Genomic DNA, 23,796 nt, shown 5'->3' with positions numbered 1-23,796 from the left:
GGGCCAGGCCCCAATCAGGGAGAACTTTTTAGAACATAACAAGGAGATTTGGATTAGATTGTAAGTGTATGAGAAGCCATGCATGAGTGAATGAATGAGGACATCAATAAGTCTTATTCACAAATGGATGACTGTTTATTTTCCTGAACAGAGAAATTCAATGTTCAACATAAAATACATTACGTTTCCCAGGCATCATACTAGTTGTCAGAGATACAAAGATAATTCTTACTCCAGGGGAATTGCCCATCTAATTGAGAAAGATATAAACTCATAATCATATAAGTAATAATTTAAATATAATTTTGTCAACTACCAAGAAACAGCTGAATGAATTTAGTAGGTAATTGAAGCAGTATGATTGAAGTGTAATGGGCACTGGAGTAAAATTTTGTCTGTTGTATAAAACATGATTTTCTTGTTTCTTCAAACTAGATTTAGTTGATTCAGGTTCTAAGAAACATAATAAAGATACACAGACAGGAATTTATTTGGCAAATTAGCTTTTCATGATGTGACATGGAGTTATACAGAGAAGGACTGGTCCATCTGTTCTTGAAGGGGAATAGGAAGTTTACTCTGTGATTCAGTTACTTAATACCTCTTCCAGGGTACCATACATTCTTACACAGTTCTTTGCTTGATACCTTTCTCTTCCTTGCTAAGAAAGTTGTTACTTGGCTATATGATCTGCAGCACTTTGAAGCAGTACTTTGCTTATAGTAAATTATTGAAAGTATTAACCATAACTATTATATAATGGTCCTAAATGGTAACCAGCAGGTAAGTAAGCCCGAACTTTCACATAATCAGAAGTTGTTGCAAATGCTGTGGGCTAAATTTTTTGTTGTTGAATTTTTTGTCTGACTATCTAGTGCAGGCTGGCTATAAACTTACTCCCCCTACCTCTACCTCCTGCTGTAATTACAGGAGTGCATCACCATACTTACATGCTAATAATATTTCTTTCCTCCCCCCCACCCCCACCTTTTTCAGACCAGGTCTCACTGTAGCTCAGGCTGGTCTGGAATTCAGACAGATCTCTCACTTTTGATCTTCCTATCTCTGCCTCCTGAGTGCTGGGTTTAGAGGTATAAACCATCACACTCAGCCTTCCATATGCTAAATGTTAAGCACATGACTTAATACTCACTTCAAGTTCACATAATTCCTGTAAAGTCACTAAGTAGAAAACTGTTACTCTGACAGGATAGTGGCTGCTATAACAAAGTATAGTATCAGCTATTTAACAAATCACAAGTATAGTATCAGTTATTTAACAAATCACAAGATTTATGGAAGAACCAAACATCTAAATGATAGCAAAACTTTTTTTTTTTTTGGGTCCAGTTGTGGGGCCTGAACTCTGGGCCTGGGCACTGTCCCTCAGCTCTTCAGCTCAAGGCTAACACAGGAACACAGATTTATAAGCTGGGATATGTAGATATAAATCTGGCTGTCATTCACTAACTGTTCCTTTAAACTTCTGTATGGAAGGGGATATGAACTAAGTAAGTCAATCTACACAACGGTTTTGGAGCAGTATAGTAACAATGTTTTCTACTATACAATTTCTTTTTGTTGTTGTTGTTCTTGTGTTCTACCATAGTTCCTTACAATTTTTCTTGTGGTAATTTATTCCATTCTTTTTTTTGCTACTATTTTTGAAGGACTGTTCAATTTAAATCTCATATGTAAGGGGTCTGTTCACTTGAACCCCTTTTATATAAGTTGATTTCAGTGCTGGGTTCCTGGAGATTTTATAAACACTTTAGATTTGGAGAATTCGGATATGGTAGATGTCAGAGCATTCATTAATCTTAAGCTGAGAAAATGTGCACATACATCTTGTACCATCCTATAGTACCCATTTTCACATGGGAATTTAAGAGTTGAAAGACTTGGCTAGGTCTTATTTTCATTCTTTTGAATGTCTACCTAAAAAAGAAATTTCATTTTAATTCATCTGGTTAATAGAGTGTTCGAAGGCCTCCTACATTCTGTGCTTTTCTTCCTCCTTTCAGGCATATTCCGCGAGTTTGGAGGTGCACGGTGCGCGCACAACATAGTGAAGTACCCTCAGTGCAGGCAGCACGCCCTGATGACTATCCAGCAGTTGGTGCTGTCTCCAAATGGGGACGATGACATGGGCACACTACTGGGCTTAATGCACTCAGCTCCACCCACAGAACTACAGTTGAAGACTGATATTTTAAGGGTAAATTGGATAATGTGCTTACTGTCTGGCTGCTATAAACCGTGGGGTTTTTTGGAAGTGATTTATAATTCATTAAAGATAGGGAAATTTCAAAAACCACGTTAGTACATATTAGAGATTTGGAAGAATATTCATGTCTTTCAGTAGGTTATTGACCTACTGCTAATAAACCTGTAGTAGTTTTACTGGCTTATAATAATTATCTTAAATTTAAAAGTACACTAGCAAAGTATAGCATCTTAATAATCTAATGTGAATATTACAGAGCTATTAAGCTTCAGAGATATTTCACACACATTCCTTTCACTTCACTCTCTTTGAATTTAAATAACATGTGTACCAAGTTAGAGAGTTCCATTAATATTTTCATTCTTCCATTTATTCATTGACACTCACTTTCTGAATACCATTTTCCATTGGAAGGAAGCAGAGCGACTTACAAAAATAGTTGACTTACGGTTAGGGCAGAAAACAAAATAAAATGACTAAAACATGTTATTTAGCCAGAAAGCCAGGAAGAGATCAAAAGAAATCAGTAAGTAAATGTATAAATTTAAAAATCAACAAGCAAGTGGGGGAAGAGTAATTCTTATAATCAGAATTTTTCATTGTCTCAAATTATGCCCTCTAAAGATCATTTTAATTTAATTTTTTTGGGGGGTCCAGTCGTGAGGCCTGAACTCTGGGCCTGGGCGCTGTACCTCAGCTCTTCAGCTCAAGGCTAGCGCTCTACCACTTGAGCTACAGCACCACTTCTGGCTTTTTTCTTTTTGCTTATGTGATGCTGAGGAATCAAACCCAGGGCCTCAGGCATGCAAGGCAAGCGCTCTACCACTGAGCCACCTTCCCAGCCCCTCATTTTAATTTTAAATGGTGAAATAATAGCTTTACATTTGGCTCTTCCTTAAATAAATGAGGATCTGCTTTGAGAAGTGATTTCACTGTTGTGTACATCTCATAGTAGAGTTACTCCTAGGTTCACAATGTAATTTACTCTCTGGCTGGATGTCCAGCCTGTTGTGCAACAGCCCTGTGTTATATATTAATTCCACATGCAGATACTCAAGAACATTCAGAATAGTAACTTATAGAAAATAGTTAGCAAGTGACTTTGAAGTTTGTTACTAACTTCAGCAAATAATTAAATTTTTCCTAGTATTTTAAATATTTCAGCTACTAAGATTTTGATATGATAATGTCAATGGGTAAGTCAGCTTTGAAGACATAGGAGATGACCTGTCCAGAAAACTGCAATACAGAGTATCAGACTAAGGATTCATAAGCGCTGTTTTTCTTAACCCCTTTTGTAATTCTGTATTTGTGCGTGCGTGCGTGTGTGCATGTGTGCGTGTGTGTGTGTGTGTGTGTGTACTTGAACTCTGGACCTCATGGCTTTGCTTAGCTTTTCTATTCAAGGCTGGTCCTTTTTCATCTGAGCCATACATGGTTTATAACTGTTTAATAAAAGTCTCACAAACTTTTCTGCCTAGTTTGGCTTTGAACTGCCATCTTTCAACTCTCAGTCTCATAAATTGCTTGGAGTCACTATAATTCTTTTTTTCTTTTTTTTTTTTTGGTCAGTCATGGGGCTTGAACTCTGGGCTTGGGCGCTGTTCCTATGCTCTTCAGCTCAAGGCAAGCACTCTACCACTTAAGCCACAGCACCACTTCCGGTTTTCTAGTGGTTTATTGGAGATAAGAGTCTCATGGACTTTCCTGTCCGGGCTGGCTTTGAACCACGATCCTCAGATCTCAGCCTCCTGAATAGCTAGGATTACAGATGTGAGCCACTGGTGCACAGTTTGCCACTATAATTCTTACAGTGAGGTTTTACATGTTTCTCTGAATACATTCTTCCTCATCTATCAAATAATAAAGTCATATGCTATTTTAGAACTGAAAAGTTTGTTGCCTTTTATATTTGTTCTGTCAGTTGTAGATTTTATTGTTTCAGTTTTTTTGTTAGTGATGGGGTTTGAACTCAGGGCCTAGGCACTGTCACTGAGCTCTTTTTACTAAAGGCTCACTTTGAGCCACAGCTCCACTTCCCAGTTTTCTGCTAGTTAATTGGAGATAAGATTCTCATAAACTTTTCTGCCTGGGCTGGCTTTGAACTCCTCAGATCTGAGTAACTAGGATTACAGGCATGAGCCACCAGCACCCGGTGCTCTGTTGCATTTTATTATCCCTTTTCTATGTTTAGTTATGTTAAAACACACAATTCTTACCATTATATTATGGCTCTTACAGTATATAGCAGTGTATCAATCACTGTGCAGGCCTGGAGCCTGAGAGCAATAGGCTGACTGTCCAGTGCAGTAGGTTGTGACACCTGGGAGTGTGTAAGTATGCTGTGAGTCTTAGACAACAGTAAGATCTCTTCTCATTGCTAATCTTCATTGTTAAAGCTACATATGACTTGTCATATTTTTTCCTCAATGTATTCTCCAAAAAAATGTGATAGGCTTCCATGCCAGGTGCTTTGCAGTGTTTTAACTATGTTTCTTGTGAGGTAAGTTGCTGTTTTTGCTTTACTTGGTGGGAGGTTGAATAGATAGGTGCTGAAACATTATTTAAATTAGATTTAAACACAATCATTCATACCGTAACATTTGCAGTTAACCTGTAGAATTCTATAAGATCTTCTTTTAAGTTAAAAAGGCTTATATTAATATGAGTTAATATTTCAAGTATAAATACAGTTTATTAAATTTGACAAGACAAGGAAGTTTTATTATTGAGCAAATACTATTAAAATAGAAATTAATTGGTACAAAATAATGGAAAAATATAGTGTGGGTTGTTTTGTTTGTTTATGCCAATCCTGGGACTTAAACCCAGGGCCTACGCACTGTAACTTGGGCTATTTTTTTCAAGGCTAGTTCTTTACCACTTACGCCTGAGCTCTGTTCCAAGTTTTTGGTCATTTATTGCAGATAAGGTATCACACACTTTTCTGCCCAGCCTGGCTTCAAACTGTGATCCTCGTGTCTCAGTCTCCTGAATAGCTAGGATTATAGGTAGAGTGTTTTTAAGATTTCATTACATACATAGTTTGTATACTTTGTTTTTAAAAATGAGTTAAAGCATAAATTATATACAGTGATGTCTTTATAAGTTCTGAAGCAATACATTTCAAAATGTTGATATACACACATATATGTATAAACGCACATGTATATGTATGTATATGTGTATATATAGATGTGTGTGTATATTGTGTGTGTGTGTGTATATATATATATATATAACATATATATATATATATAGCTTTTCCATTCTTCAGATATCAATATCCTTAGAAATCTGTGAATTATGTTCATAAAATGATGTTCACATGTAATAACGGGTAAGATTGTTAAGTTGTGTTTTAAATAATAGACGTACCTTTCTTTCAGATACTTAAATATGAAGGAAAGAAGTCATTGTATATGTAAACAGATTCAAATTGCAGGCCCAGGCCAGTCTATAATGTAATGATTAACTGCATGAGTAGGGGAATTAGACTTGCCTGTGTCTAACTACTTAATTTGTAGATGATACTATCAGTTAAAGACCTAAGTAGAGTTTTTTAGTTAGCCTTTGGATATAATGATAACTGGAAATTGTCTCCTGCCCATTTTATGGCATTAGTTAACTAGCAAAGTATTTGATGTACTTTATACATCTCACTACGCAAATGACAGAAAGCTTCACATCAGATGTTTGACATTTATGCATAGTTTTTGTTTCAATTGTTTTTTTTTTTAATTTAAGTCATGGTTCGTGTTTTATCCTCTGTAGGCCCTTTTGTCAGTACTTCGAGAAAGCCATCGTTCCAGAACAGTTTTTAGGAAAGTTGGAGGATTTGTGTACATTACATCCTTGCTCGTTGCTATGGAAAGATCCTTAAGCTCTCCACCGAAGAATGGCTGGGAGAAAGTGAACCAAAATCAAGTGTTTGAGCTTCTCCACACTGTGTTCTGCACATTGACTGCAGCAATGCGCTATGAGCCAGCCAACTCTCATTTCTTCAAAACAGAGATTCAGTATGAGAAATTGGCAGATGCCGTTCGATTTCTTGGCTGCTTCTCAGACTTAAGAAAAATAAGCGTCATGAATGTCTTCCCCTCAAACACACAGCCATTTCAGAGACTACTTGAGGAAGACGTGACCTCAGTGGATTCAGTGTCACCCACTTTGCGACACTGCAGTAAACTCTTTATTTATCTCTACAAGGTAGCAACAGATTCTTTTGACAGGTATGGCTCTGCTCTGAATTCTCATTTAAGGTAGCACACGGGATGATTTCAACATTAAGATTTGAATTCTAAGTTAAAACACAGGAAAACCAAAGCAAATGAGTCTTCTATTTACTTTTATTTGGGACTTGCATGCTTCCCTGGTATTAAGTTTTTCAGTAAAGGAGTCTGTTTTATTTGTGAATTCAGGTTCACTTAAATAGGTTTATGACTTGCCTTTAATGATGGTATTTGCTATTGCTCTCTTCTTCTTTGCCCTCAAAATTATCAGGTCCATCTGTATTTCATGATATTGGTTATCAATAGGAGAATATGGGTATAATTACACATATTTCCAGAGAAGATAGTATTTCTGTATGTTCTTAAAAAGTGATATATCAGATGTCTTCCAACTATCACATTTAAGAGTCTATCTCATTTACTCAATCATTTAATAAGCAAGTGCTTAACAAAGGCCTGATCTGTACAAAATCATTGTGCATAAAGTTACTAAGGTAACAGCCCTGAGCTCGACAACCTTGATCATTACAGCAGCTAATATGAAAACAGTAATTACAGTGCATTGTGTCAAGTTCTGTCATGGAAATACACAGTTCTAAGGAAGTATGTAGGATAGCCACTTTTCCTGAATCATTTTTGCATTGCTTCAACTCTATTTATAATCAGGTTTCCACTTAGAAAACAATGTCATAGAATAATGCTGCTAGTATATCTGTTGCAAGTGTTATCACTTTTAGTAGTAACCATAGTTTTGTTTTTTGTTTTTATGAAACAAGTGGCCTGTTGATATTTTTCACTAATAAATAGAGCAAGTAACTAGAGCTTTTAATATGTTTCGTGTTCTGTACCATGGGTTATCTATGTATACCCACTGAGATATTCCTTGTTTCTTAATAGTATTTCTTAGTCCATAATAGTAACTTTGAAAATCCAGGTATTGTAACAAGAATTGTTTCAACATTTTCTCAAATAAAAATACATACCTAAGCTGGGCGCCGGTGGCTCACGCCTGTAATCCTAGCTACTCAGGAGGCTGAGATCTGAGGATTGTGGTTCAAAGCCAGCCCGGGGAGGAAAGTCCATGAGACTCTTATCTCCAATAAACCACTAGAAAACTGGAAGTGGCGCTATGGCTTAAACGGTAGAGCGCTCACTTTGAGCTGAAGAGTGCAGGTACAATGCCCAAGCCCAGAGTTCAAGCCCAACTGACCAAAAAACATATCTATTATAGGAATCATGGGATTGTGTAGAGTTCAAGGAATAAGCTTTGTACATTTGTATAATTAGGTTAACTTCTCTTGTCTTTTACTTATTCTAGTTAATACCCTTCATTCATAGTTTGCATTGTCAAACATGGTATACAACACTATTTAACAAACATTAAATGTTAACATTAATAGAATAAGCATCAGCCTTAAGCATGCTTTTCTGTTTCATTTAGTTCACATGTAGTTTTGGTCTTGCTCCTGCTGACAGTAGGCTGCCCTTTAGGAAACTTTTAGTGGCATTTCTTGTGAAACTAACCAACTGCCAACCTGCTGTTCTCTTCTAACCTCTCTAAACCACCCTGTTTTGTTGTCTATAGTCGTGCAGAACAGATCCCTCCTTGCCTGACAAGTGAGTCTTCTCTCCCCTCTCCTTGGGGGACACCAGCTTTGTCGAGGAAAAGGTACTGATCTTATAAGAGGAGTCCATCTTGTTTTGTGTGGTTTTTTTTCCCTATACTGTCATTTGTTTTGCTTTTTTTTTTTTTTTTGTACAGGGGTTTGAATTCAGGACTTTGTGCTTATTATTACTAGGCTGGTAGCATACAATTGAGATTTACCTCCAAGTTTGTTTTTTGCTGGTAATTTTTGAGATAAAGTGTTAGAATCTTTCTGCTTAGGCTGGTCTCAAATTTCAAACCTTATGCTTTCGGCTTCCCAGGTAGCTGGAATTACACGTGTAACCTGCCATCCACCTTCACTCAGCCAGATGAGGGGTTTTTGTTGTTGATGCTGGTGTAGTTGCTTTTTTAAATTTAATTTTTAAAATTTATTTTAAATTTATTAATTTTTCTTGATAATAAATATGAAACTATGAATGTTGTTTAGAACTTTTTATTTATCTCTATTATTTATTCTAAACTATACATTTTATATTTAGAGTAGATAAATCTTTTATTAAAAATAAGTGAGAATACCAGGCACTGGTGGCTCACACCTGTCATCCTAGCAACTCAGGAGGTTAAGATCTGAGGATCAAGGTTTGAAACCATCATGGGCAGGGAAGTTCATGAGATTTCAGTTAACCACCATTTGGAAGTGGAGCTGTGGTTCAAGTAAAGTGCTACCCTTGAGCACAAAATCTCAGAGACAGTGCCCAGGTCCTGAGTTTAAAGCCCCAGGACCAACCAGGCCAAACTAAACAAACAAAAATTGTAAGACCCTTACACTGTAGTATATTCCTCTAATCCTATCTACTTTGGAGTTAGAGATCAGCAGGATAATGGTTCAAGGCCAGCCCAGGCATAAAGTTCCTGAGTCCCAGTTTCATCCAGTAGCTGAGAAATGTGGAATGTTTCTTTCATCCTAGCTTCACAGAAGGTTGAGATGGGAGAAAAGTGGCTCCAGGCCAGTCCTAGCAAAGAAGTTCATGAAACCTCCATCTTAACTTAAAAATCTGGATATGTTGATGATATGCTTTCAACCTAGCTATAAATGGGAGGACCAAGGTCCATGCCCTCCTGGCAGAACAGGGTTCCAAAAAGATCAGAGCAAAAAGGGTTGGAGGCATGACTCAGTGGTAAAGCTTGTTCTTAGCAAGCACAGAGCCCTGAGTTAAAAAAAGAAATAGTTACAATTGAGGGCATCTTATCTCTTTAAGTAGGCTACCTCCTAGATTTTCTCTTTACTTTAAATGTTGTTTTTTTTTTCTTTTATTGTTACTGCAAAATGAACCTCAGCACTACAAGGAATTGTTCATTTTCTCAGTCAGGTTAAACCAGTTGAAATATGATGCTGTAACAGACTCGTCAAGGCTAAACTTTGAAAAAAAGCAAAGAAAAATACTGACACAGTTTTTAACTTTTGTCTGTTCTACATGTATTTGCTATCTCGTATATAAAGTTTATGAATTAAGACAAAAAGTTGATGAACAAAAGTACAGTTGAGATCCATTGAAGCTCTCTCTCAGCCTGCACTTCCTGTGATCAGAATCTGTGTACTGGCACCAAGTACTCTTCCTCCCTCTGGCTTCTCGTAAGCAATTACAAGTCTTTAACCCCTTCAGAGATGTCCCACTCCTGAAAATACTGTGCTTGACTCTTATTTATTACTCAAATTTTGAAGCTTGAACATGATTTTAGTTAACATGTTAAAAGTATTCATTACAATTGTGTACTTCAACATAATGGCCAGTTCTTTATGTTGGTCCTGTGGGTTCAAGCAACCTCAAACTTGAAAATAATGTTTTTCAAAATTATGTTTCTTCTGAACATGCACATACTACTTTCCTCATTGCTCTTTTCTAAACAATAGTGTAACAACTATTTTATATAGCATCTACAGTCAATTTAAGTATTTTAATGAGCCTAGGAATGATATAAAGTATATTTATTGAAGAAATATTCTAGCCAGCCACTGGTGTCTACCATCCTACCTATTTAGAGGGCTGAGATCTGATGATCATTGTTTGAAGCCAGTTCAGGCAGGTCCATGAGACTCCTAGAACTTGAGCTGTGGCTCAAGTGGTAGAACTCTAGCCTAGCGCTAAAAACAACAGAGGCAATACTAAGGCCCTGAGTTCAAGACCAAATAAAAGAAATATCTTAGGTCATATGCAAATACTTTGCCATTTTCTAGAAGAGACTTTAGCCTCCATGGAGTTTTGTTATACAGAGTCTAGGAGCTAATGTCCTGGAAATTCCGAGGGTGGACTCTATTTTATAATATTATTAATAATAATGTTATTAGTCATAGTATTATTACTAACTAGTGCTATTAATATTAATATTGTTACTAATACTATTTAATAGTATTACCACTAATTACTACTACTATATAGTCTTACTATAGCAATGAATAGTGATACTTATTAGGTATCTAGAAAGACATGCTTTTTAAAAATCTGTATGTTAGCTGGGTGCCAGTGGCTCACGCCTGTAATCCTAGTTACTCAGGAGATCTGAGGATCTGGGTTCAAAGCCAGCCGGGGAAGGAAAGTCCGTGAGACTCTTATCTCCGATAAACCACTAGAAAACTGGAAGTGGTGCTGTGGCTCAAGTGGTAGAGCACTCGCCTTGAGCTGAAGAGCTGAGGGACAGTGCCCAAGCCCAGAGTTCAAACCCCACAACCGACCAAAAAAAAAAAAATCTGTGTGTTATGGTTTCAGTCGTATTACAGTTAGCCATGGCATAATTCAGAATAGTCTTACATGAATTTAGGGTTGTTTAGTATATTTATACCCTACAACTACCCTCCCTCCCTGTCTTCCTTTCTTCTTCTCTCCCTCTTCCCCTCCTTCCCTCAAATTTGGAAAACTAAAACACACATGACCTTTCTTGTTATTTAGTAGGATTAATCAGAATTATCAGTGAATAATGTTCAGTTAGAGGAATTGAAAACAAAATACAAAGAAATCAACACTGTACAAAACAGATCTGCCCTGGAGAAGATGGCAAGTACTAGTTTTTGAGTAAGTAGGGAATCCATCACTCATTGCCTTTAGCTATGTGATGATAAACAAAGCAGATTCTGGATTTTAAGACTTACCTATTCCTAAAAGAGGTAAATGAGCTTTAAGTATGGGTGGAATATTGAATATAAGTACCTATAGTTTTTTAATTTAATCAACATAAAAATTGACTAAGATTTGATCCTCTATCCTATTTTCATCCTCTTTACAAAAGCTTAGGTCTTATTCTTGAGACTCTTATCTCCAATTAACCATTAAAAAAAAGCCAAAAGTGGATCTGCAGTTAAGTGATAGACCACTAGGTTTGAACAGAAAAGCTCAGGAACAGTGCCCAGGCCCAGAGTTCAAACCCAGGACTGGCAAAAGTAAAAAGAAAGTAATGTCTGTGTGATAGCCTATTACTTATTAGAATTTGTGTGGCATATACCTGTTATAGTACAACTAAATTGAGTTTATGAATGCTATATTACATTTTTACAGTGTTTACAGTGTTTTTCTAGTTTGAAAACCATGCCAACCCTTTATAGAATATTTTTATATATGATTCTAAAAGTTTGCTACTATAATAATTATATACATATAATATTTTTAATACTATTAATTATGTATAATTATGTATGAATTTGGTTTCCAACAAATAACAGTGTATTTCTTGGATGTGATCATAATTTAAATTCTAATCTAGATTAAACTGATGAATTTAGTAATACATATGGAAAGGAAAACCTGTAAGTGAAATGTACAGTTAGAATCTACGTTTACCCAAATTTGAGTTACTTTCTGAATGTAACGAAAATATCTTTTGTGAAATCCTATGAGCCCGGTTACATCCCAGAAGAATTAGGAGTCTTTTTTTTTTTTTTTTTGGTAGATTGAATCAGCATAGGAGGACAGTACCTATGCAATAAGCATTTGTAAATCTCTTAAGTTTGAAAATCAAATAGGCAGAAATATATAGCAAGTGAAGGCATGAATTAGTTGGAAGATGGGCTGATTTTTAAATTAAGCTAGGAATGCCCATGTGATTTTTTTTTTATAAGTGAAACTAAATACTTTCCTAGAATCTCTGTGAAGAAGCGAATGGTACTTTTTAAAATCATGGCAGTGCCAGTTCTCTGGTACTAACTCACAGATGTAAAGCGTCTGCTTCCCAAGCTGCTCTGGTGTCAGAGAGCTGAAACAGCGCTGCTGTCCAGGATGGAGCTCAGCATTAGATGGTTTATGCTGAGAAGGACTCATTGAAGCAAGAAGCTCTCATAGGCTGTAGCCACAAGCATCTGTTTCTCACTACCAAGATGCAAAATGTGCAGATTCATGAATTGTAGATGAATAGTACGTAGTATGAAATAGAAAAGCGAGACCATGGACAAGAAGAAATACACACATTCAGAATGTGCCTTGGCTTTCTAACTCATAAAAACTTGATGGATAAAATATGCCTTCCAACTCTGAAAAAATAGTGGTAAGTATTTTTGGTAGTATTGGATAGACACAATAGATTAATATAGTTCCCAGTAACCAAAAGAAGACTTCCTTGATCCTTAGTTCCCTTACTCCTTAGCTGACCAGCACCTAGACCTTTTGACTCACGGAGCAGGCCTCTTCAATCTTGTCAGTTCTTAATTGTGTTGCCTAGGGGCAGAAGAAAGGACAAAATACACGACAAACTGGGAACTGGTGGCATATGCCTAAAATTCTACTGGGGGGGGGGCTGACATCCATAGGATTGAGATTCAAAGCCAGTCCCATCAGAAAAGTTGTTGAAATTCCATTTCAAAAATAACCTATAAAAGCTGGACAGAAGTGTGGCTCAAGTGCGAGAGCACCAGCTGAGCAAGGAAACCAAGCAAGCTAGAGGCCCTGAGTTCAAACACCATTCATTAGCAGGGTGTGAGGTAGAGTAGAGGAGTGGAGGGTAACTTCCAAAGAAAACAATCTCATTGAGATAATTAATTTAACTTGAATTTTGATCAGATTTTCTCCAAACTCTCATTTTCCTAGAGCTTTGAATGACTCATTTCACTTATTCTTTACATCCTTTGACACGGGTGCCATTATCTAAATGGTAAAAACACATACCAGCCAAGAATTAATAGTTAAATTATCTATATATGCCTTAATGAGAGTTGATAAAAGACCATTTCTAATAGCCCAATATCAAGGTGGTTTATAACTCATCTGCAAATTCAAGATTTTTTTATATTAGTGAATAAAATAATAGAAGATGAAAAACTGACCCGAGAATGTGGTTGAGGTTAAATTCTAACTAATTATTTTCCTTTATAGGCATGCATATCATTCTGTCTCAACTCCCCCTGTTTACCCTGCGAAAAATGTTGCTGACCTGAAACTCCATGGGACAGCTTCACCTCTGCAGAATTCTGATGCCGTCATCATCCATCCTGGTGCCATGCTAGCCATGCTGGACCTCTTGGCCTCTGTGGGGTCCGTGACACAGCCAGAAGTAAGCCTGGTTGCCTTAGTTCCTTCTCAGCTGTGATAAATGAACAGAAAAGTGTATTTCCATGAGCAGGGGAACAGGCAGTAAGGAAATGATATGGAACTGTTTGATAGTACATGCTAGTGTAGCCAAGAGAAAAAAATAGGACTTTTTTAAGCCATACTTTTTTTTTTGGGGGGGGGGTCCAGTCGTGGGGCCTGAACTCTGGGCCTGTGCGCTGTACCTCAGCTCTTCAGATCAAGGCTAGCACTCTACCACTTGAGCCACAGCACCACTTTTGGCTTTTTTCTTTTTGCTTATGTGGTGCTGAGGAATCGAACCCAGGGCCTCACACATGCAAGGCAAGCTCTCTACCACTGAGCCACCGTCCCAGCCCCAAGCCATACTTTTTGATATGAATGATGTCTATGCATGTTTTAAAATATAGTTCATTTATTGCAATGCAAATTCAACCATGGTTACTTTTGGTTACTTCTGTTATCACAATGTAAATTCAACTAAGATTATTTTTGATTACTTCTGTTATTGCAGTGTGAATTCAACCAAGATTACTTTGGGTCACTTATGTTGCCGGAGTAATTCTGTTTTCCCTTGTCAGTACAGCTCAGCAGTGAAAATTGTTAATTAGCAATATAGGACAAGAGACTGGTAATGATACATTGAGGTTATTTGTTTTAATGTTTAACACTCAGAAGTTTGGATGAGTTGGAATTCAGCTGGCTATCTGTGTTAAAATGTTGTGTAGCCTCTAAAGTATCACAAGTGTAAATGTGAATTCTCTTTTCAGCTAGGTACCTGTCCTCTGAAAAACACTTCAAACCCACTATAAAAACAGATCTACTGGCTTAGTGGTAGAGAGCTTGCCTAGCATGCCCTGGGTTCAATTCCTAGGTACCACATAAACAGAAAAAGCCGGAAGTGGCACTGTGGCTCAAGTGGTTGAGTGCTATCCTTGATCAAAAGAAGCTCAGGGACAGTGCTCAAGCCCTGAGTTCAAGCCCCAGGACGGGTAAACACCACCAACAACAAAATAGACCTACTATTTGTTATTTAGTCATGGAACCCAGAAGAACTGGAAGACAGTAGAAGCTAGCTGAGTATGCTTCCAGCAAAATTAAAATAGGGATTTTTGTTTAGCTGTGTTCTAAAGTTGCTGGATCTCTGTAAACCGGTTACCTAATTTGTCTGAATGTTTGGTTTTTTCTTTTGTTTCTTTCTTTTTTTTTTTTTTTTGGTTGTGAGGCTTGAAATCTGAGCCTGAGCCCTGTCCCTGAGCTCTTCAGCTCAGAGTGAGGTGCTGTACCACTTGAGCCACAGCACCACTTCCGGTTTTCTCATGGTTTATTGGAGGTAAGAGTTGCATGGACTTTCCTGCTCCAGTTGGCTTTTTTTTTTTTTTTTTTTTTTTTGCGGTTGTAGGGCTTGAACTCTGGGTCTGGATGCTGACCCTCATCTCTTCAGCTCAAGGCAAGTGCTCTACCACTTGAGCCACAGTACCACTTCTGGTTTTCTAGTGGTTATTAGAGATAAGTCTCACGGACTTTCCTGTCCTGGCTGGCTTTGAACCTTGATCCTCACATCTCAGCCTCTGAGTAGCTAGGAATACAGGCGTGAGCCACTGGTGCCCAGCTGTCTGAATGTATTTTTGAAGCACATAAAGACTGCATAGTTAATCCACATAGTATGCTTCATGTAGAAAGAATTGTCACCTATATCACTAAAAAAGCCTTGGTGGCCTGGATTTCTTTGTTGACTTTTTAGCACGCTTTGGACCTTCAACTTGCTGTGGCAAATATCTTACAATCCCTGGTGCATACAGAGAGAAACCAACAAGTCATGTGTGAAGCTGGTCTTCATGCGAGACTATTGCAGAGATGCAGTGCGGCGCTGGCTGATGAGGACCACTCTCTGCACCCTCCCCTCCAGCGGATGTTTGAACGCTTAGCCTCTCAGGCACTGGAGCCCATGGTGCTAAGGTTAGTAAATTCCTTTTCAACTCTTGATACAGTTAGTAATGCAATTCCTGGATCTTTTTGACTAAAGGGTTCTCATTTCCATGGACATAGATTCAGTTATCTGTACACAAGACCAAAACAACCAGAGTAGACAAAAACAATCAAAACAAAGAGTACTTACTAAAATCATACTTACTAATAAATAGCATTTCTATCCACTGGATAGTTCTGCTTGAATCTTGTTTGCGCTGTTAGCTCATACCTGTAATCCTAGCAACTTGGGAGTCTGAGTCCAGGAGATTCCCAATTTAATGCCAGCCTGGACAGAAAAACTTGAGAGATCTCTCTCAGTCCATGTCTGTCATTGCAAAGTACATGGGAGCCTGAGATTGGGAGGATCGCAATTTCAGGGCAGCCACCAGAAAAGTTCATGAGACTCCATCTGCACAGAAAGAAACTGTACGTGGTGGAAGCCTACAGTAGCAGGCAGACCATAGTTCAGGAGTGCAGATGGGCAAGAAGCAGAACCTGCCCTAAAATAATCAGTGAAAAACAAGGCTGGTGGTTTGACTTAACAGCAAGTATAAAGCCCTAAGTTTAAAGGTCCGTATCTCCCTCCCCAACTCTTATTCAGTTGGTATAGGACTTACATCTACTTTATATTTAAAATATTTATATGTAAGAACTCTTAAAAATAAGCTTGCAAATATTATTTGGAAGTAATAACATATTCACAGGTATGAAGATAGAAGGTAGAGGTTCCTTGTTGCCTTCACACTGTTCCCTTCAGGTGGTTGCATCTTGCTTAACTGTAGTATAATCTCAAAACAAAGAAACTGATACTCTTATTATTTATTTCCATATGCTGCTTATTCCCTTATTTGATTTCTGTGCATATTTTGGGGGGGGTGGCTGGGGGACAGTCTTGCTCTTTAGTCTAGGTTGTCTTTTACTGGTTCAGCCTCCTGAGTGTCAGAATTATGGATGTGTACCACCTTACCTAACCCTTTGTGTTTATTTAATCCCCACACAATCCAGGATGCCACAAATGTCTCCTTAGTGCTGCCCCTTCACTGTCATACCCATTCTTTTACCTTCTAGTATCTCAAACTCTTAGAAACCACTTCTCTATTCTCCATCTGTATAAATTTGTCATTTTAGAGTGATATACATATGAAATCATAAGAGTATGTGACCTACAGTAGACATTTTTCACTTATGGCTTGAGATATATACAGTTGTTATGTGTATCAGTAGTTTGTTCATTTTTATTGCTGAATAATATTCTATGATATACAGCATGTGAACTATTCAAGAAATATGATTATAGTTCGTAATACCAAGGAACAAACCCAGGGCCATGTACATGTAAGTCAGGCTCTCTACCATTGAACCACATTCCTAGTTCAAGAAAGAAATATTTTGTGATAATCTTTTTAAAAAAGAAATTCAAGAGAAACAATGCTGTATGTTTTAGAAAGAAAAACTTACTAGTTTTTAAACTTATTTTCTGTGTTTTGCTGGAAAATAAATAGATTTAATGCATATATTATCATGCCTGGCATTTTAATATTTTTAAGACAGTGTTTCACTATGTTGCTCTAACAGGCATCAAACTCAGAATCTTTCTCAGCTGCTCTAGTACTGGGATTATAGGTATGCACCACCACTCCTAGATTCTGGAGTCCTTTTATAAAACTATGTTCACATCTTATTGTTTTGGGACTTCAGTACAAGGTGTTCTCTTTATTGGATTATTTTTTATTTACTATTTATCTTGTAAAACTTTTATTTTTCCTGTCAGTCATGGGGCTTGAACTCTGGGCTTGGGTGCTATTCCTGAGCTCTTTAGCTTAAGGCAACCACTCTACCACTTGAACCACAGCACTACTTCCATTTTTCTGGTGGTTAACTGGAGATAAGAGTCTCACAGACTTTGCTGCCCAAGCTGGCTTTGAACTCAATCCTCAGATCTCAGCCACCTGAGTAGCTAGGATTACAGGAGTGAGCCACCAGCACCTGGCTATTTGGTAAAACTTTTAAGAGCTTTCTTTTAAATGTCTGAAATCTACTTATTTATTCATTCATTCATTCATGGATTCATTCATTGGTGCTGGTGCTGCAGCTTGAATTCAGCCTCAATACTGTCCCTGAGCTTTTTTCTCAAGCCTAGTGTTCTATCACTTGAATCACAGCTCCACTTCAGGTTTTTTAGTGGTTAATTGGATATAAGAATCGCAAAGAATTTCCTGCCCTAGCTAGCTTGTAACCTCAGTCCTCAGCTCTTAACCTCCCAAGTAATTGGCAATTAGCACTTGGCTTTGTGATTTTTTTTGGGGGGGGGGAAGGGGGGGGAGGGCAGTTGTGAGGCTTGAATTCAGAGCCTGAGCACTGTCTCTAAGCTTGTTTGTGATCAAAGCTAGAGCTCTACCTCTTGAGCCATAGTATCACTTCCTTTGTGATTTTTTGTTTGTTTGTTTGTTTTGTTTTTTTGCTGGCCATGAGGCATGGGTGCTGTCCCTCAGCTCTTCAGCTCAAGGCAAGCACTTTCTACCACTTGAGCCACAGCACCACTTCGGCTTTTTCTGCTTATGTGGTGCTGAGGAATTGAACCTAGGGCCTCATACATGTAAGGCAAACATTCTACCTCTGAGCCACCTTCCCAGCCCCTATTTGTGATTTTTAAGGCAGGTTGTGGATTAAGAAAAACTTTGTCAAAGTGTTGTATTGGCAGTATGCTAAGCCTTGATAATACCAAGATAAAAGAGACTGTTCCATTCACTTCCTCCATCATCTATATCTTCATAGTCATGAGACTTTGAAAGTAGCATTGGTATTTTCCCTCATTCTTGCTAATCTACTACTTTAAAAGTAGAGTCAGAGACATAAAAAGACTTTATCATATTTAGTACTAGTGTTTTGCCTGACGAAATCACTTGGACTGTGTAATTAGACAGAATAAGCAATGAACAACTGCCATTTAGATATGCTCAGTTCTCACAGAGAATGAATTCTCTGAAAGAAAAGGCCTTGCTACTTACAAGATATAGTTTATAAATTACTTGTGTATATATTTGAATAATTGGCTAATTAAATCTGACTTTTAAAACATTTCTGTTATCTGAATTGAAACTAGAGAGGAATAATTTTTTTCATGATGCCATAATGGACAGAATACCATGGAATCTTGCTCTAGCAGGATATATTCAACAGATCTTAGATTTTGGCTTTTTTATAATATTCTGTACTCATTTTAATGCTTGGAATAAGAACAGAAGAAGTTTATTTAGTTGAAATTATAGATATAGAACATTGTTTAATATCATTTTCTGATTAGACGAAAATTATTTTTAAAACTCTTTGCCAGTCAGTGGGGAAACATTGTTGAGCAGAAAAAGGAAGCTTTTTTTTTTTTTTTTTTGGTTGGTCGTGGGGTTTGAACTCTGGGCTTGGGCACTGTCCCTGCATTCTTCAGCTGAAGGCAAGCACTCTACCACTTAAGCCACAGCGCCACTTCCGGTTTTCTGGTAGTTAATTGGAGATAAGTGTCTCACGGACTTTCCTGCCCAGGCTGGCTTCGAACCGTGATCCTCACATCTCAGCCTACTGAGTAGCTAGGATTACAGGCATGAGGCACTGGTGCCCGGCAGAAGCATTGTTTTTTTTTTTTAATGTGTAGTTAATAATAAAACATTTTTTAAAGTACAAATAGAACCTGAAAGAAGAGAGACAGATACAGCATATAAATAGCAACCATAATAAACCTAGAAAAGATTTAAAAAAAGAGAATAAAGTCAGTTATTCAAGAAATGAGAATATTTTATATTCATTTATATAATAACAGTGTTAATAGGGTTTACCCAGACTTCTTAGAGAGGGTGGCTCAAAAGCAGCTTTGTGGAGGTAAGGACAGATTAGAAATAAAGTGTGGAAGGCAATTTGGGTAGATTAAAAAGTGAGAAAAGGACATTCTCAAAACTGAGGGTCACTAATGTAATGGTTCCAGAAAGGAAGGTATACTGTAGGAAATTTGCATTCCTGGAGCAGAATTTATGGATGGGAATCTGGGAACAAGGAAGGTAGACTTAGGAAACAACATTCTAGGCGTGCTATTGTGTGCCAGGCTCCTTGGTGAGTTAGGCTTTTAATCTGCCAGGAAAGGAAAACCATTGCAAAGTGTTATAAAAGCAAAGGACATTGAATAATGGTTATTTTTACAAGATGTCAATACTAACGAATGGACTGAGTTGATACAAGATTAGAGTCACAAAAGGTAACTCAGACTGTTTCAGGAATACAAAAATGTGGTTAGACTGGACTGTTACGAGAAATGGAAATAAGCCAACAGATTTGAGATAATTTTTGGAAATAGAAACAGGATTTTCTGATTTTCTAATGTGGAAAGCTGAAAGGGGGAATCAGTATACTTCTGAGATGCAGAATATAAGAAAATACCTAGGTTTCGGCATAAGGTTGTCAATGTTACATATGCTGGATATGGGACACTTAGGCATTTTTATTAACTTCTGAAAAATTTATGTTGGAAATTATGTTGGAGATACATAGGTATATGGAGACTCATAAGAAATAATCTTGATTTGGTTTCTTTTGTATTTTAACTAGTCTATTATAATTCCCCCTTTTGTGTTGCTTGATTTCTAAGATATTTTCTTTGAAATAATTTTGCTTTGTCTTTTCTTTAGGGAGTTTTTACGTTTGGCAAGTCCTTTAAATTGTGGTGCCTGGGACAAAAAATTGCTCAAACAATACAGGGTCCACAAACCAAGCTCATTGAGTTATGAACCAGAGATGAGAAGTAAGTTCACTTTCAATATTTGCTCTATTGGTTAGTTTTATTAATAAAAAGCATGTGGCAGATGAATATATTTCAAAAAGAAAATAATGAAAGGGTTTGTTATTTAAATGGATGCACATAGACACTTAGGTGAATTGACTACCTACAGGAGTATGAGGACTGAGAAGGAATGACTGGTGATGTCAGGGGAATGAATGCTGGACTGTCCCTTGGCATAGACAGGGAACACCTTCTTCATAGGATCTGTAATTTCTTTGCCTTCTCAATTAGCCTTTGTTTCCTTGGCCAAGGAGCTGGATTATTATTCTTAGGATATCTTCCACAAAAACAGCCAGGAGTGGGAAACTAGAGAAACTGACAAAAATAACATTTTGCACCAAGGAATATAGGCCCAAGCTGAGGAAACAGTGAATCCAGGTGGCTTCTACTGTGAACTAGGGGGAGGAGGCTCATGGGAGGAATGGTGATCCTAGAAGCAGAAAGTTTAAGGATGTATTGTTCATGGGAACAGGAACATTGGAGGATGTTGCACCATGGTATTCGTGATGGATTACTGGAAAGTTTGTTTAAAATATGTCTTTGTACTCTTGAAATTGTTCCCATTTGTGTACAGGTTAGAGTACTAAAATTTAGCTACTTTTGTGATCGCATATTTAATTCCTGTCCTTAACTACTTTTGTGATTTCTTATTTAATTCCTATATTTCTAAGGGAAGAATTAAAACTGGGGAGAGGATGTTGAAAATAAGTTGTTGCTGTTTATTTCTGACATTTTCCATAAGAAAGATGACCTGTTTCTGTTACAATGCTTCTACAAGATTGTGCTTTCTTTTCAAAAAAAAATAAAAGTAGTTTTGTGGAATAAAAGTATTACTTGGTCTATAAACCATTAACTGAGGTTTATAATTCAGTTACAATGTAATAGTGGCTTAAGTGGTGATTTTTGTTTCTGCTAGCTTCTGTGGTTTCTAACATGCCCACATTGTGCACATTACTTTGATATTAGGTGAAAAAAGAAACACAGCTATTTTAGCTTTAAGAGGAACATTTAGTACATTAACACGAGGTTAATGGCCTTGATATTTGAAAATAAATTATTGTATATTGAAATTAGATGTAGTGTGCAATAATGAGTCAGTCCTATTAAGTTTAGTTTAAAATTTTGCCTGTTATTTTTTTCAAAGAAGTTTTCTTTTACCTTGCAGGTAGCATGATCACTTCCCTGGAAGGTCTGGGTTCTGATAATGTTTTTAGCTTCCATGAAGATAACCATTATCGGATAAGTAAAAGCCTGGTAAAATCTGCAGAAGGAAGTACTGTACCCTTGACTAGGGTGAAGTGTTTGGTCTCCATGACAACCCCACATGACATCAGACTTCATGGGTCATCAGTTACTCCAGCCTTTGTTGAATTTGACACATCTCTTGAAGGGTTTGGGTAAGGACATTGCAAGCCAGCCAAGTCTTCCTCTATTACTTTATGTCTCATACTCAACTTTGCAAATGCATCTTTAGTTTTAAATCTACCCCATTAAAGTACATTATGGTCTATCACTATTCTATGTTTTCAAATGATTATGCTTCTTTGAGCTTACTATTTTAAAAGTCCTTTTAATTTTATTACAATAAGTAAATTGATAAAAAATAGAGTCAGTAATGTAAGGCCCATGAGCCAGATCAGTTATTGTTGTATGCTTTGTTAAGCTTAGTCAAGCATGGAGTATATATCTGTAAACCCAGAACTAGGGAGATTGAGGCAGGAGGAGCATGAATTCTAGGCCATCCTGGCCTCATAGTGGGATCCTATCCCACAAATAACAAGAAAAAGAATTGTAAGATGTATTGTTTATGAAGGTTTATTGGAACCTGGCTCACTTATTTGTGTGTGTATTTTCTGTGACTTCCTTCTTGCTAGAATGGCAGAGTTGTATAATCATGATAGAGAGCTGCCAGCCCCCAAAGCATGAATTTTTATTTGTCACTTGACTCTTTCCAGGAAATTTCCTAGCTCTTTATATAGTGAATATATATATACAAATGATATGTGAACTAAAATGCGATTAAAAACTCTCATTAGGTTTTATCATTATTTGTCCCTCAAGTTATCTTTTACATAAATATCCAGTGACAATAGATGTTGAGATTGATTTCAATGACATTAGAGACTATAATAGCAGAAGTAACAGAGTTCTATAGATATTGTAGCTGCAAAATAGAGACAAGTACTAATAGATCTAATAATTAGGTTGCAAAGTTTATGTGGTTCTTGTTAACATCTCTTTTTAATGTAAATATGGTTTAACACAGTCTTTCATTATCTATTAGCTATGAGAATGCTAATAGATACTATTTGTATACTGTTTATCTATAGGATTCTTATGTGTTGTTCTAATTTTGTGTTTGTGTTTTATTTGTATATTTTATTATGTTTAAGTAGGTCCTCTTTAACAAATGGAGTTTGTTAAAGTTCCTCTTTAACAAATCAATTGTATTTGTACTTGAAAATATTGTCATGAGTCATTATAACACACTAGATGTTTGAGACTAGTCAGAGCTATTCTATGTTGTATATAATTTCTAACCACACTATATACTAAATGATAATAGTATCCTGTCTAATATCTATAAACTATGCTATAATAATCAAATCGGGGGAAAAGCGCACAAGGGAGATTTTTCTTAGCACTAATGTTTTTTTGCTTCTTTGTAGTACTGAAATTGAACTCAAGGTCTCATGAGTGCTAGGCATATCTTCCCTACTTTTGCTTTTTAGTTAGTTTTTCAAATAGGGTTTCACATTAACCGTACTTAGGCTGTCCTTGACTGGAAGTCCTATCTCTACCTCCTGATTTGCTGGGACCCTAGGTATGTGCTGTTACCCCTGTTTGTTTGTTTTTTTAAATAAGACCTAGCTAACTTTTCTTGGGCTGGCCTCAGATCAGTCCTCCTTTCTAGGTAGTCCTACCTTCTAGGTAGCTGAGATTCTAGAGGTATACCAGCATGAACAATCCTGTTCTGATGTTTTAATTGAGTTTTAATGAGTTTGCTTGTTTTAGTTATGCAAATTAGACCTTAATTCTTAAAGAATTTACACTTAAAATGATACTATTAATGATTTTTTTTTTTTTTTTTTTGGCCATGGGGTCTGAACTCTGGGCCTGGGCGCTGTCCCTCAGCGCTTCTGCTCAAGGCTAGCACTTTCTACCTCTTGAGCCACAGCGCCACTTCCAGCTTTTTCTGCTTATGTGGTTCTAAGGAATCGAACCCAGGGTCTCATGCATGCAAGGCAAGCACTCTACCACTGAGCCACCTTCTCAGCCCCTGATTTTTTTTTTTAAATTTTATTTTATTTTATTTGTGAACATACTGTACAGAGGGGTTACAATTGCATGGGCAGGATAATGCGTACATTTCTTACCAAGCATTGCAGCCT

At 37.1% G+C, this 23,796-nt stretch overlaps 1 protein-coding gene across 1 annotated transcript in view; it reads left to right on the top strand.

Moving 5' to 3' along the window:
• Wdfy3 (WD repeat and FYVE domain containing 3) overlaps positions 1-23,796 on the top strand; it is a 240,963-nt gene that overhangs the window by 109,351 nt on the left and 107,816 nt on the right. The window contains exons 11-18 of the mRNA XM_013020113.1: positions 2,025-2,218; positions 6,002-6,459; positions 8,045-8,128; positions 13,420-13,597; positions 15,356-15,570; positions 20,253-20,365; positions 21,570-21,801; positions 22,466-22,542. Coding sequence (XP_012875567.1) covers positions 2,025-2,218; positions 6,002-6,459; positions 8,045-8,128; positions 13,420-13,597; positions 15,356-15,570; positions 20,253-20,365; positions 21,570-21,801; positions 22,466-22,542 — 1,551 coding nt within the window. The remainder of the gene's footprint in view (positions 1-2,024; positions 2,219-6,001; positions 6,460-8,044; positions 8,129-13,419; positions 13,598-15,355; positions 15,571-20,252; positions 20,366-21,569; positions 21,802-22,465; positions 22,543-23,796) is intronic.

The sequence above is a fragment of the Dipodomys ordii genome, unplaced genomic scaffold, assembly GCF_000151885.1.
Source record: "Dipodomys ordii isolate 6190 unplaced genomic scaffold, Dord_2.0 Scaffold49, whole genome shotgun sequence".
Lineage (NCBI taxonomy): Eukaryota > Metazoa > Chordata > Mammalia > Rodentia > Heteromyidae > Dipodomys > Dipodomys ordii.
Note: the sequence above shows the minus strand (reverse complement) of the source record. Positions and strands in the feature narration are given on the sequence as shown.